The 13,890-nt window shown below is 40.4% G+C and overlaps 1 protein-coding gene and 1 pseudogene across 1 annotated transcript; both read right to left on the bottom strand.

The window, feature by feature from the left end:
• Positions 1 to 3,962: 3,962 nt before the first annotated feature.
• On the bottom strand, positions 3,963 to 5,155 carry LOC102814896 (annotated as a pseudogene).
• Positions 5,156 to 11,627: 6,472 nt separating this feature from the next.
• LOC102810533 (SERTA domain-containing protein 3-like) lies at positions 11,628 to 12,215 on the bottom strand. Its single transcript, XM_006835068.1, has one exon. The coding sequence runs from the start codon at positions 12,213 to 12,215 to the stop codon at positions 11,628 to 11,630; it is 588 nt and encodes a 195-aa protein (XP_006835131.1).
• Between the last annotated feature and the right edge of the window lie 1,675 nt (positions 12,216 to 13,890).

The following is a 13,890-nucleotide window of genomic DNA, read 5'->3' as shown; positions in this document are numbered from 1 at the left end:
TGGATCAGCCAGGTGGCATCATTGATGGACTCAAGTGTGGCAGCGGTAGTGAGGTTGGCCCAGGATCGAACATTGTTTCGTTCTGCTGTGCATGGGGTCTCTATGAGTTGGTTCCGACTCGATGACACCTGACAACAACAACAACAACAACACAGCAACCAAACTGGCTAAAATAAAAACATTTTATTTGACAAGCATTAACAGGAATGTAAAACAATTAGAATTTGTATTTATAGCTGATGGAACAATTATTACAATCTCTTTTAAGAGAAGCATAATGCTATCTTGAAAAATTGTAGCTACACATACCCTATGACACAACTATTCCAGTCCTAGGTATGGACCCTACAGAAATTTGTGATCCAGGGAATATTAATAAGAATGTTTATAGCATCGTTGTTGTTAAACTTGAAATAACCCAAATGTCCATCCACAGCAAAATCAATCAATAAAAATTTTTTAAAAATCCATTATTATTATCAGCCTGTAACATTACAAAACAATCATATTCAATCATTCTATTTAGAATTCCATTAAAAACTTGTGAACATTTTCTTCTCATTACATATGAACTTACATAATATGTTCAGCTTTGCCTTGTGGCCCATATGGCCTAAATATTTGCCAATTTAGGCAAATTATAGAAAAAGTTTGTCGACCCCTGCTTTAGGATAGTTGAATCACAAAACTTCTAGAACATTCCATTCTGTTCCTGTATTAATTTGCCAAGAGCAAGAGGAGCAGAATCCTCTTAAATATTAACATACACTTTCAAAATTATAATATTAAAGTCAGGCAATGGTCTGACAATAAAAAGGCTGCTTATGGAATACTGTTATGTTAAACTTTACTTGTTGTTGTTGTTAAGTGCCGTCGAGTTGATTCCGACCCCTAGAGACTCTGTATACAGTTTCTGAGGAGCAACTGGTGAGCTTGAACTGCCGACCTTGCAGTTCAAATGGCTTTGCAGTCTGGTGCATTAACCCACAGCGCCACACCACTTACAAGAATTTAAATTCTAGATGTTAAATCCTCAGAAGAAGATTAATGGAGACATCCGTTGCTTTTCAGACTTGATTGTTGCTATCTCAAAAGGTAGTTTTACAAATAGTAACTTTAAAAATAGTATAGTTCACAATGAATTGCTTTTATTTTTGGTATGCATCCACATGTCAGCATTTAGTTGTCCTGATTTGTTTGTTCTTCTGGTAATCCATGTTGTTTTTAATATTCTCCAACACCATAACTCAGGTGTATCAATTACTCTACGGTCTTCCTTATTCAGTGTCCAATTTCACATGCATATGAGATGGCTGAAAATAACATGGCTTGAGTAAGCTCACCTTATTCCTCAAACTGGTATCTTTGCTCTTAAACACTTTTAAGAACTCTTCTGCAGCAAATTTGCCTTATGCAATACGTCATTTGATTTCTTGTCTGCTGCTTCTATCAGTGTTGATTATAGATGCAAGCAAAATAAAGTCTTTGAAAACTTCCACCTTTTCTCCATTTATCATGATGCTAGTTATTAGTCGAGTGGTGAGGATTTTTGTTTTCTTTACATTGAGGTGAACTCCATACTGAAGACTGTAGTCTTTGATCTTCATCAGCAAGTGTTTTAAATCTTCTTTGTTTCCAACAAGCAAGGTTGTATCATCTGCATATCTCAGGTTGTGAGTGAGTTTTCCTCCATCCTGATTCTTCTTCATATAATCTAGCTTCTTGGATTATATGTTTAGTGTACAGATTGAATAAGTATGGTGAAAAAATACAAGCCTGGTGCACACCTCTCCTGATTTTAAACCATTTTATATCCCCTTGATCTATGTCTAGGTTCCTAATGAGCACAGTTAAAGTGTTCTGGAATACCCATTCTTCATAATGCTATCCATAGTTCGTCATAATCCACACAGTTGAAAGCCTTTACTTGTGTTTCACAAGAAAAATCTTTCTGGTATTCTCTGCTTTCAGCCAAGATCCATCTGATGTCATTAATCCTATCCTTCATTCCATGTCCTCTTCTGAATCCAGCTTGAATTTCTGTCAGTTCTCTGTAGATGTACTGTTGCAACGTTTTTGTTTTTTTTTAAAGCAAAGAATAAACCATGAGAAACCTGTAACATTTTTTTTTTTATAAAAAAATAAACAGCTTCAGAATAGGTATAAATATAACTTTTCCAAAAAAACACACAAAAATGTACAGTGTAAAGCACCTCCTTATTAAATACAAACTTTCATTTTGTGATGCACCCCATCAACGTTTTGCATACATCTTGATGCAAAGGGACTTTTAAGTTACATTGCATTTTAAACAAAACAAAAGTCAAACAAACTAATAAACCCACTAACATTAAGATATGAAAATGGATGACTACAACCACATTAACTGCTACAAACTCAAACAAAGGAAAATTTTCCTTCAACAAAAATACCCTTTTTTTATATATGCAATATATAATACTCAGGAGTTTTAGTTTGTACTAAAGGCAAAAATTTATATTTAAAAAGAAAATTAAGTTACAGATGCACAAAAAGAGCAAAAGTTTAATATACCAAAGACATGTTGGATGCACTTACTGTCATTATTTGGGGCAACTTCAAGATTTAAAAAAAGGCATTAATAATAGCTTTATACAATAATATTCAAGATAACTCAATGGGAAATGAAAAACACCTTTACACACATGTTCTAAGGACAGTAAACTTAATCTCAGTTGTTTTTCGTTTGCTTTAAAACAAGCTACCTCTAAAGCAGTCTAAAATGTATTGTTTCTGGATCAAGTATAAGCACTGATATTTGCAAAAATGGTTTGCAGTGAGTCCTTGGCCTCAATGAAAAGCATAAAATGACTAAGGAGAGACTAGTGTTTATTTTCAGATTCTGTGACTGGCTTCCCATAATCCCTTAATAGTAGAAATGCTGGCCAAATATCAGATATTTAGGATTGTATTTAATTCTTTGGTATAAACATGAAACTGTTATTGATAGCTTCTTAATAAATCATTAAGTAAGAAGGCTAGTTTACTTTAAAAGTAACCCAAGGAGCATAAGAAGCAACAATGAAGTCTAGTATATAATGCAGGGCAGGTAGAAAGGATAACTTCATGTTTTGTGAATAGGAAAAATCAACAACAATAATAATAGAGAAATGATGGCTACTTAGATGTTTTAATATTATATAAACCAAAAGGTCATGCTTCAAGATGACCCAAGCTTATAACTTGTCGTTGGAATATTTTGCTGCATTTTACTGTAACATATAGTATCCAACTATCTAGAGGACTCAGACTAACTTGCTCATACTCTTTTGTGTGTGGAGGACTGTTTTCTCCCCATAATTTCCTGAACTTTATATCATAAAATAAAACAAGGTTATATAAACAAGGTATAAAACAAGGTTACAATGTGACTCTGTTATCCTTGTATTTTTTTTCTTTGTGACATAAACATGTACATTTTTGTTTTTGGAGTAGTACAGTGTTAAATTTAGAAGTTTAAAAGCTTAGAAATTTTAGCTTTTAGAATAAGAAGAAAGTGTACGACTTCATGGCTATTAATTTTACTACCAAAATATTTAAAGGATCAATCCATTTTAATAGCTATACTTTTTTAAAACATCATTTGAAGAACTCTTTGTTGAGACTTGGTTCAAAAGTACACTATATTCTAAGAATGTACCTGTAATTTGGGCTTTGAAGTTTTCCACCTCTTCTTCAATAGGGCGCTGCCACTCATGCTTTCTTCATTGACTAATCTGTCAGATCTTACATTGCCTCTTCTCAAGGATCTATCAGATAAGTTTGTAAACATACATTTACAGGCTCCAAACATCAATCAAAGATGAGTTATTTAGCCTTGTGACTATTTTCAAATAAAGTTTCTTGAATTTCTGTGACAAGCTCTTCAAGCAATTCAACTTTTCAAACAGAGTTGTCACTCAATAGTCCTTTTGACAAGGGATCTATCCCCCAGGTACAAAGTGGCTTCCTCCTTTGTTGAAGGAGAGAGTGGCTCTTTCTTCCTTCAAGATCCCAAACTGCTCATTCAAAGTCATTCCTATCTGGTTTCCAACACTATTTATGTCAAATTGTAGGGGAACACCTTTAGGAAGAATGAGGGCACAGAGATACAAGTTAATTGTAGTTTCTGAGTTAATGGGCATTGAACTTCTCCAGGATTGTCAATGGATAACAGTCAAAATTCCTCCATCTGTGGTGGAAGTCTTCCAATGATGAGTCCTTTTTGCTACTACATCGTCTAGCAGTTGTTCTGTGTTCAACTGGGCCTGAACCTTCAGGCCTCTTCTGAAAAGAAAAGTTGCCTGATGAGTATCTTTCTGATGGCTTAGTTTAGTTCCACTCCTGGTAAAATTGGCTGGAACGTTATTCTTTCTGTGTAACTGGTTAGGTCTATTGAGAACTGCAACTAATTTTCTCTGCACTTCATATTGTCTCAGAAGGTCTGTCTTTCTTTCAGCACTGGAAAGTATCGCTCTATATTCTTGTCACTTAAAGGTGGGCGAATCACAGGACTAATTCCTTTCTGAATTCCAGTTGCTTTTTTGGCTGCAAAGCCAGTGATAAGTCCATAAGCACGTCTCTTTCCAGGCATTACTCTTCCTCTACGGCTCAGACTATTTTTACCAAAACCAGAATTCTATTGGATTCCCAACTGTACTCTCATCCTGAATCGCCAGGCACCACTTTGCTGGAGTCTTCTGTTTAGTCTTGGAAAATTCTGCTTCTTTCCTTCCTTTCGATTCAATTTGATAATATCATCCAAAGACAGATTTTTGTCAAGGTTTTCTTGGCTGCGGGCTTTTGAAGGTGGCGACAGCTTCACAGTGGCTCCCACTAATCGGGTACCAAACTGGCCACTGCGAACCCGTCGTCACCTTCGAAAGCACACAGTAATGAAAACTTTGACAAAATTGAGGACTTCCATGTACAAATATCATCTGATATATTTGTGGGTATACTTTTGCTCTTCCTCCCATTCCATTCAGCCTGTATATCTGTCCATGTACCTACCTGCAGAACACTTAGCTATTATTAAACATCTTAAGGCACAACATAGTTTGCAAAAACAATGTGTATATTATTTGTCTCTATCTCCTTTAACCCTCACATACCTCCCTGCATCTTCACCTGTCATCGTTCTCCTGTCAGCCTCCCTCTTGTTGTATATTACCCTCCCATTCAGCAGCCAGTGAATGAATTACTCTCGCTTCCCTCCCATCCCTAGTAACCATAAAAGAATGTATCTTTTAGCATGAAAACCTTTTGTTGAGTTTTTACAATAGTGGTCTCATACAATATTTGTCCTTTTGTGAATGACTAGTTTCATTCAGCATAATGTCCTCCAGGTTCATCCGTATACCCACAAATATATGAGGTGTTTTGCAGCACCAGCTGCTCCTTGGAAACCTCATACAGGGTCATTAAGAGTAGGAATCGATTCGACGGCCCTTAACAACAACATATATCAAATAGATTGATTACTGGTTCATACTATATTTCCATTTCCAACTTTTTGAGGAAGCTTCATACACTTTTCACAGTAGTTGCAACATTTTACAATACCACCATCAATATAGGAGGATCACAGTCTCTTCCCACCATTGCCAGAATTTGTTGTTTTCTGTTTTTTGGAACTTTGCTATTAATGTTGAGGAAAGAGGATATCACATTGTTTTGATTTGCAGCTTTCTAATGGCTACTGTGTGGTGCCACAGGATAATGCACTGGACTACAAGGTCAGTTTGAACTGCAAGGTCTGAGGTTAAAATCCACCAGCTGCTCCTCGCAAAACATACAGGGTCACAATGAGTCAAACTGACTTGACAGCATTTAACAACAACAATGGCTAATGATCGTGAACATTTCTTCATATGTTTGTTGGCAGCCTGAATGTCTTCTTTGATGAAGTGTCTGTTCATGTACTTTGTCCATTTTTAAATTGAATTATTTTATTAATTTATTTAAACTTCCTTTGGTATGTTTTGTAAGATTGGTCTTTTATTCACCAACTCTTTAAATTTCTGTTTGTTTGAAAACTACCTAATTTTACCATCATATTTGATTGCTGGATATCTGATTCTTGGTTGGCCATTTTTTTCTTTCAGAATTGTATCTATGTTATTCCAATGTCTTCTTTCCTGTGTGGTTTCTACTGAGAAATAAGAGCTTAGTCTTATTCGTTCTCTTTTGTGGGTAACTTTTCGTTTTTTCTGAGCTGCTCTCAGGATTTTTCCTTGTGTTTAGTTTTGAAAACTTTGATTGTAATATGTCTTGGTATTTTTCTTTGGGGATCTATTATGTTTAGAATTTGTTCAACTTCTAGAATGGCTGTCTTGTCTTTCATGATGTTAAGAAGTTTTCTTCCAACAACTCTTGGGCAATATTTCATTGTTTTTTTGGGGATTTCTTTCTTTCTTTTTCTGTTTAGGAATTCTTTCACTCTTAAATTATTCCTCTTTCTAGTGTTCCATATAAATGTTAGGCTTTCTTTGGATTTTTATTTTTTTGGGGGGTTGTTCATTTTTCTAACTGTTCCTCTAGCAGATGAATATTGAGAGATTTTTCTTCAGGTTCAGTAATTCATCTTTCCACTGATTCAATTCTCTTTCTTTGCTCCTTCAGTGTATTATCTATTACTGAAGTCTTAGTGTTAATCTTCTTACTTTCTAAATGTTATTTTTGTATGAGTCCCATTTTCTTTTTGCAATTATTTTGTTAGTGTGTTTCCTGATTGTTTCCATAGTTGTGGCTGTTTTCCCTCATTTCATCTGCAATTTTCTTGATCTTTTCTCAATCCATTGAAGTTGCCTAATTAGCATTCTTTTAAATTCCTTATCAGTTCCAATATAATTTCTTGTGTTATATTTTCTGACTGTATTTTGAACACTTGTTTGAGGCACTCTGTCTTGTTTCTTTGTGTAAACTTAAATGGTCTTTTTTTCTGAGACATTTGGAATTTATATTTAGTTGATGACTGTATATTGTGTATTCTCAGGCACTCATCATCTTCTCCCAGTGGATGTGGTAGAGATCAGAAGTGTGAGTGCAGTTAGCTCTCTGTTCACTATTTGTGTAGGTCAGGGCAGGCTCAAGTGCCAGGGGGGTTTTGCTGACACCTGGCCCCAGGCAGAGAAGAGGCTGGTCGCTGGCTTGGTGATGGGAGAACTAGCCATGCCCTACATTTAATGAGAGGCACAGGAACAAGGGAGAACTGCACCCCTTATTGTCAACCTTCACCCACACCCTGTGCCTGCAGGCTGCTGTATCAACAACCATTAACACAAGCTCAAGATGGCTGCAATATTCCATGCCAGCCCACAGTTACCCTATTTTTCATCTCACTCATTGCTATTGTTCAGCTTCCTCTTCCAATCAGTACTCAATCCCTCTCTCTAGCCTATTCTCTGATGCTCAAGAGTTGCAGGTTCACCTTCTGAATACGTTTCACTCGGTTTCTGGTGTCTTTGTTGCAGAGGGTTGGCTCAGTGTATCTGTTTACTCCGCCATCTTGTCCCGGACTCCTGGTCTATGTATCTTTTGTTGTACCAGCAGCAGGCTATGACTGTGGAGTAGATTTTGAGATCAGGGAGTGAGAGGCCTCCAACTTTGTTCTTCTTAAGCAATGCTTTGCTTATCCAAAGTCATTTTCATTTACGTATAAAGTTAGTAATCAGTTTTTCCATCAGTTTCTACATTCTGGAATCATCTGAGTAGAATTGGTCTCAGCTCTTTTCTGAATGTTTAGAAGAGTTCATCAGTAAAGACATCTGGACCTGGACTTTTTAAATTGGGAGTTCTTTGTTTTTTTTTTTGTTTTTTTTTTATCATTACATTGCCATGGTTCCAATCCCCTCCATGCATCATCTCCAAACCAAAGGGCATATCCTGGAAGCCCGTCCTCTGCACTTCCCCCTCACCCACCCCCACCCACCCCCAGTCTTTGGCCCACAGTTCCTCTCCCTCTCTGGATCCAAAGTCCCCAGCCGCTCCATCCCTCCATGTCATCGTCCCTGTCTCCATCTTAGGCATCCCTGCTTCTCTGGGTAGGGTCCCGCTCTCTGCTCTTCTCTGTTGGTGGTCCCAGAGACCTCCGCTCCTAGACTGGAGAAACAGTTGCTCCCTTCCTTGCCACAAAATGTCCACCTTTGCATTTCCAACACTCACAATCCATCCTGATAACCATTATTCACTACAGTATCATGCGTAACCCATCTGTATTTCATTTCATCAGCTCCACCTAGACAAATTAGATAGTATTCACTGGTGATTCTGCCTTCCTCCATGCCCCCTAGCTCTAGGTTCCCTCTTGAAAGCTTGTAAGCCAGTTACTTCTTGCCTTTGTAGTCCCTCCTTCCCCATTTGGGTATCCAATGTCCAAGTTGCCCATCTCTGTCCACTCTGTGTGTGGAGGGGGTGGGAATGTTTCCTGCTGTAAGGATTTGTCGCTTCTTTTGAGTTACTGCATTCGTATGCATAGGTCAAGTTCATCAGATTGAATCAGCTCAATCATCTTCTTTTTTTTTTTTTTTTACCACCCCCACCCCCACCCCCCTCCGCCTCACCTCTTCTTTCTTCTCCTGGTTGAGCTCTGATCATCCAGTCATCTGGTGCCGGTCACGTGGGTGTCATCTGCAAGAGAGGGTGTTCTTGTGCACATGCCCTCTCTTTCCATCAGCCAGCAGCTCCATTCTCCACTCGAGTCCTCCGTGGCCACATCACTGACTCTGGGCTCAGGAGTCCTCGGGTCTCCTCGCACTGCTTGCCAATCAAGTCCCCAACTGGGTCCACAGAAGCCCTCTGAATATTGTGAGGCTTAGTTCGCTGCTTCATTGCTGCCTTTATCCCACTTCTCCCCAATGGTGATGTGTGTGTTTACCAATCAGAGCGTGCATTTCCTCCGAGTCTCAGTTTTGGGAGGGGGCCTACGTTGGTAGGACCCGACCAACTAACCCAGTGTCTCCTAGGGAAGTGACCCGTTTGTTCCTGTAGTCCATCTGTCTCCACTGTATCGTATTTTTCCTGTAGGTCCTCCATTCGAGACTTATCTTTTGTTCTTCTCACCACTCCTGGCTCGTCGGCTCGTCCTTTCAAGTGGGGATTTCTCATCTCTGGTGATCTAGATGTGGTCCTGGCTTCCACCTATAGTTCTATGTATTGCAGAGGCTCCACAGAAAGCCTCGTTCACCAGGTATGCTATAGCCCCATTTTAGGTATTCCAATCAGTTAAAGGCAGAAGACGGACTTACAAGCCTTCTAGTGTGATGTTTCTGACTATTCCTTTCTCTCCCCATCCAGTTTCTACTCTATATTATAATGCAAGGAAAACCAAGATTTAAATTGGGAGTTTTTAATGACCTGATGAATTTCTTCTTTTGTTATAGATCTGTTCAAGATTTCTACTTCATTCTATGTTAGTTTATATATGTCTTGTTTTTATAAAAATGTGTCTATTTCTTCAAAATTTATAAAATTTTTGGGTTACAATCCTTCATGTTGTTAGGTGTTGTTGAGTCAGTACCAACTCAGCAACCTTAAGCACAGCAGAACAAACACTGTCTGGACCTGCACCAAACACAATCATTACTACGCTTGAACCCATTGCCGCTGACACTGTGCCAATCCTTCCGATTAAGGGTCTTTCTCTTTTTCACTGTCCTTCTACTTTACCAAGCATGAATGCCTTCTCCTGATAATATGTCAGAGGTACGAGAGAAGGAGTCTTGCCATCTTTACTTCTAAGGAGCATTCTGGCTGTTGTTGTTGTTGTTGTCAGGTGCCATCGAGTCGGAACCGACTCATAGCGACCCCATGCAGAGCAGAATGAAACAATGTTCGATCCTGGGCCAACCTCACTACCGCTGCCACACTTGACGCCATCAATGATGCCACCTGGCTGATCCATCTCGTTGGGGGTCTTCCTCTTTTTCTCTGACCCTCCACCCTACCCAGCATGACATCCTTCTCCAACGATTGTTTCCTCCGGACAATATGTTCAAAGTAGGAGAGACGAAGCTTAGCCATCCTGGCCTCCAAGGAGCACTCTGGCTGCACTTCTTACAAAACAGATCTATTGGTTCTTTTGGCAGTCCATGGCACTTTCAGTATTCTCCTCCAACACCACAACTCAAAGGCATCAATTCTTCTACGATCCTCCTTATTCACTGTCCAGCTTTCGCATCCATATGAGACTACTGAAAACACAATGGTCTGGGTCAGGCGCACCCTAGTCCTCAAGCTGACATGACTGCTCTTCATACTTTAAAAAGTTCCTGTGCAGCAGATTTTCCCAGTGCGATACGTCGTCTGATCTCTTGACTGCTACTTCCGTGAGTGTTGATGTTGATCCAAGAAGAATGAAGTCCTTGACAACTTCAATCTTTTCTCCATTGATAAGAATGTCGTTTATTGGTCCAGTGGTGAGGACTTTTATTTTCTTTACATTGAGGTATAACCTATACTGAAGGCTGTGCTCTTTGCTGTTCATCAGTAAGTATTTTAAGACCTCTTTGCTTTCAGGAAGCAAGGTTGTATCATCTGCATATCATAGGCTGTCAATGAGTCTTTTTCCAACGCTGATGCCATGCTTTCCTTCATATAATACAGTTTCTTGAATTATTTGATCAGCATACAGAATGAATAAGTATGGTGAAAGAAAATAATCCAGGCACACACCTTTCCTAATTTTAAACTATTCAGTGTTCCTTTGTTATGTTTGAACAACTGCCTCTTGTTCTATGTACAAGTTCCTCCTGAGCACAATTAAGTGTTCTGACATACTTATTCTCTGCAGTGTTGTCCATAGCTTGTCATGGACCACACAGTCTAAAGAATCTCCATAGTCAATAAAGCACAGGTAAATGTTGTTCTGGTATTCTCTGCTTTTGGCCAGGATCCATCTGATGTCAGCAATATCCCTCTTTCCACATCCTTGTGTGAATCCAGCTTGGACCTCTGGCCATTCCCTGTCAATGTACTGTTTTTTGTTTGTTTGTTTTTTTCCAAAATTCTTTTATTTTAAAAAACTAAAAAACATGACAAAAAAAAAAAAAAAAAGCCACCACAAAACCCGCCTTTGTCTTTTAAATAATGAGGCATGGAGCAGTTTTGGGATCCATTCTATTGCACGTGATCTGGCCTGTTTTTATGAAATCAGGAGGCTTTTGGGACTGGGGTCCTGCCAAGAAAGTGGGGTTCAGCCTGCAGGGAGAAGTCCAGCCCCTCCCCCTTGCTTGAGGCGCAAAAGAGGCAGAGCCTAGGTTTCTATAGTAACCAGGAGGCACATTCCCATCACCCTGTGCAGGTTCAGCATTCTCCTCCCTGAGCTCCCAGTGATCACACGGGGGAGGGAAAAGCAGAGAAAAGTAGAGGGGGATGTCAGACTTCCCCAACAGTCTCATTAAGGCATCTGAAACAGATAAATTAATTCAGGAAGACCCACCTTCACAGATATATACATGCAAGATTGGCCTGTGGAACCCCGAAAAGGAATGGGTGTGGGAGCCTGGTCATTGCTTAGAGCACCCCCACCAAATACACACACAGTTGCATCCAGGGATCCAGCCAACTGAGGCTGAGATGAGAAAGAAGAACCACCCAATTCCAAAGTTTTAGGAGCCTAGAATAATCTCCATGATATAATCTAGTTCCTTCCATTCCCAGGACCCTGGGGCACAGAAGAGGTTGTGAGGGGGCTCTGGAGGGGTGACCAAGGATTTCCTCTCTACGGTCAATGTATCAATGTTGAGAAAGAAGTCATCCAAGCCAGTGTCACCCAGGTACCGGGAACTCAGAGATTCTAGGAAGACTGGATTGGGCTGGGGAAGTGCTTCATACTGGATGCCTGGAGGAACCACTGGGTTCGGAGGGTGTTCAGTCTCGTCCATGGAGGTCTCCAATTCTCTGAGGATTGAGCCAATGGTGGTGGACAGGGAGAAGTCCTCTTCACCCAGGAAGAGGGGCTCTGGGGTCAGGTTAGGAGCAGGAGCTTGGAGCTGCTGCAGGGTATTGTGGATGAGCACATGGCTGTGGAGGCTGGGTGCACGGGGGCCCAGGTTGTGCTGAACCTTGTCTAGGGAGATGCAGAGAAGGGCTTGCTGATAACTTCGAAGGCCCGTAGGGCCCCAGCCCCACTTCTTCTCCTCTTCCTCTTCCTCCTCCTCCAAATCGGAGTATTTCCTCTTCAAGCCTCCTACCATGACGCCCTGTGGTGTTGAATAGTGGTTTTATTTCCCTGAGACTGGTTTCCATCTGCCACATGAGGAGCCTAACCCAAGTTCCCCCAAGTCTTAAAAAAACTGCTCTTTTCATGATCCTTATGTCTTCACACAGGTCACACACAAAGACAGGTATGGAGTACAGAAACCTGGACTGGCGGTAGAGAAGCCTGGGTTTGAATTCTACTTTTGACGCTGTTCATCTGTGTGATGGAAGTGACATGATGTCACCCCTCTGGGCCTCAGTTTTCCTCATCTCAGCTGCAAGGTTGCGCAGCGACCACCAACCAGAACGTCTGCAGATTTTGGACCACCAGTGTTAGACTGGGGCGTCGCTCTCCTCCCCGGGGCCTCTCTGTCTCTCAATGTACTGTTGCAGCAGCTTTTGAATTATCTTCAGCAAAATTTTACTTTCATGTGATATTAATTATATTATCTGATGATTTCTACCATTTCCAGTGATTCCGTGGGGTCCCCTGTCTTTGGAATGGACACAAATATGGATCTCTTCCAGTCAGTTAGCCAGGTAGCTGTCTTCCAAATTTCTTGGCATATACCTTTTATGTTGGTGTCAGGTGCCATCGAGTCGGAACTGACTCATAGCGACCCCATGCACAGCAGAAAGAAACAATGTCCCATCCTGGGCCAACCTCACTACCGCTGCCACACTTGACGCCATCAATGATGCCACCTGGCTGATCCATCTCGTTGGGGGTCTTCCTCTTTTTCTCTGACCCTGCACCTTACCCAGCATGACATCCTTCTCCAGCGACTGTTCTCTCCGGACAATGTGTCCAAAGTATGAGAGATGAAGCCTAGCCATCTTGGTCTCCAAGGAGCACTCTGGTTGCACTTCTTCCAAAACAGATCTATTGGTTCTTTTGGCAGTCCATGGCACTTTCAGTATTCTCCTCCAACACCACAACTCAAAGGCATCAATTCTTCTATGATCTTCCTTATTCACTGTCCAGCTTTCACATCCATATGAGGTTATTGAAAATACCATGGCTTGGGTCAGGCTCATCTTAGTCCTCAAGCTGACATCTCTGCTCTTCAATACTTTAAAAAGTTCCTGTGCAGCAGATTTACCCAATGCAATACGTCGTCTGATCTCTTGACTGCTGCTTCTGCGAGTGTTGATAGTTGATCCAAGAAGCATGAAGTCCTTGACAACCTCAATCTCTTCTCCATTGATAAGAATGCTGTTTATTGGTCCAGTGGTGAGGATTTTTGTTTTCTTGACATTGAGTTGTAATCCATACGTAAGGTTGTGCTCTTTGATCTTCATCAGTAAATATTTTAAGTCCTCTTCACTTTCAGCAAGCAAGGTTGTATCATCTGCATATCTCAGGTTGTTAATAAGTCTTCCTCCAATCCTGATGCCACGTTTTCCTTTATAGAACCCAGCTTCTCGTATTATTTGCTCAGCATACATATTGAACAAGAATGGTGAAAGAACACAACCCTGTCGCACACCTTTCCCAATTTTAAAACATTCAGTGTTCCCATGCTCTGTTCAAACAACTGCCTCTTGGTCCAGGTACAGATTTCTCAGAAGTACAATTAAGTGTTCTGGAATACTCATACTTCTCAATGTTCTCCATAGCTTGTCATGATCACACAATCGAAAGCCTTCGCATAGCCAATAAAGCATAGG

Source organism: Chrysochloris asiatica, unplaced genomic scaffold (genome assembly GCF_000296735.1).
Source record: "Chrysochloris asiatica unplaced genomic scaffold, ChrAsi1.0 scaffold00015, whole genome shotgun sequence".
In the NCBI taxonomy this organism is placed as follows: domain Eukaryota; kingdom Metazoa; phylum Chordata; class Mammalia; order Afrosoricida; family Chrysochloridae; genus Chrysochloris; species Chrysochloris asiatica.
Note: the sequence above shows the minus strand (reverse complement) of the source record. Positions and strands in the feature narration are given on the sequence as shown.

What these genes read in the sequence shown, in the direction of transcription:
- LOC102810533 (XM_006835068.1), bottom strand. Translation starts at nt 12,215, where the DNA reads ATGGTAGGAGGCTTGAAGAGGAAATACTCCGATTTGGAGGAGGAGGAA.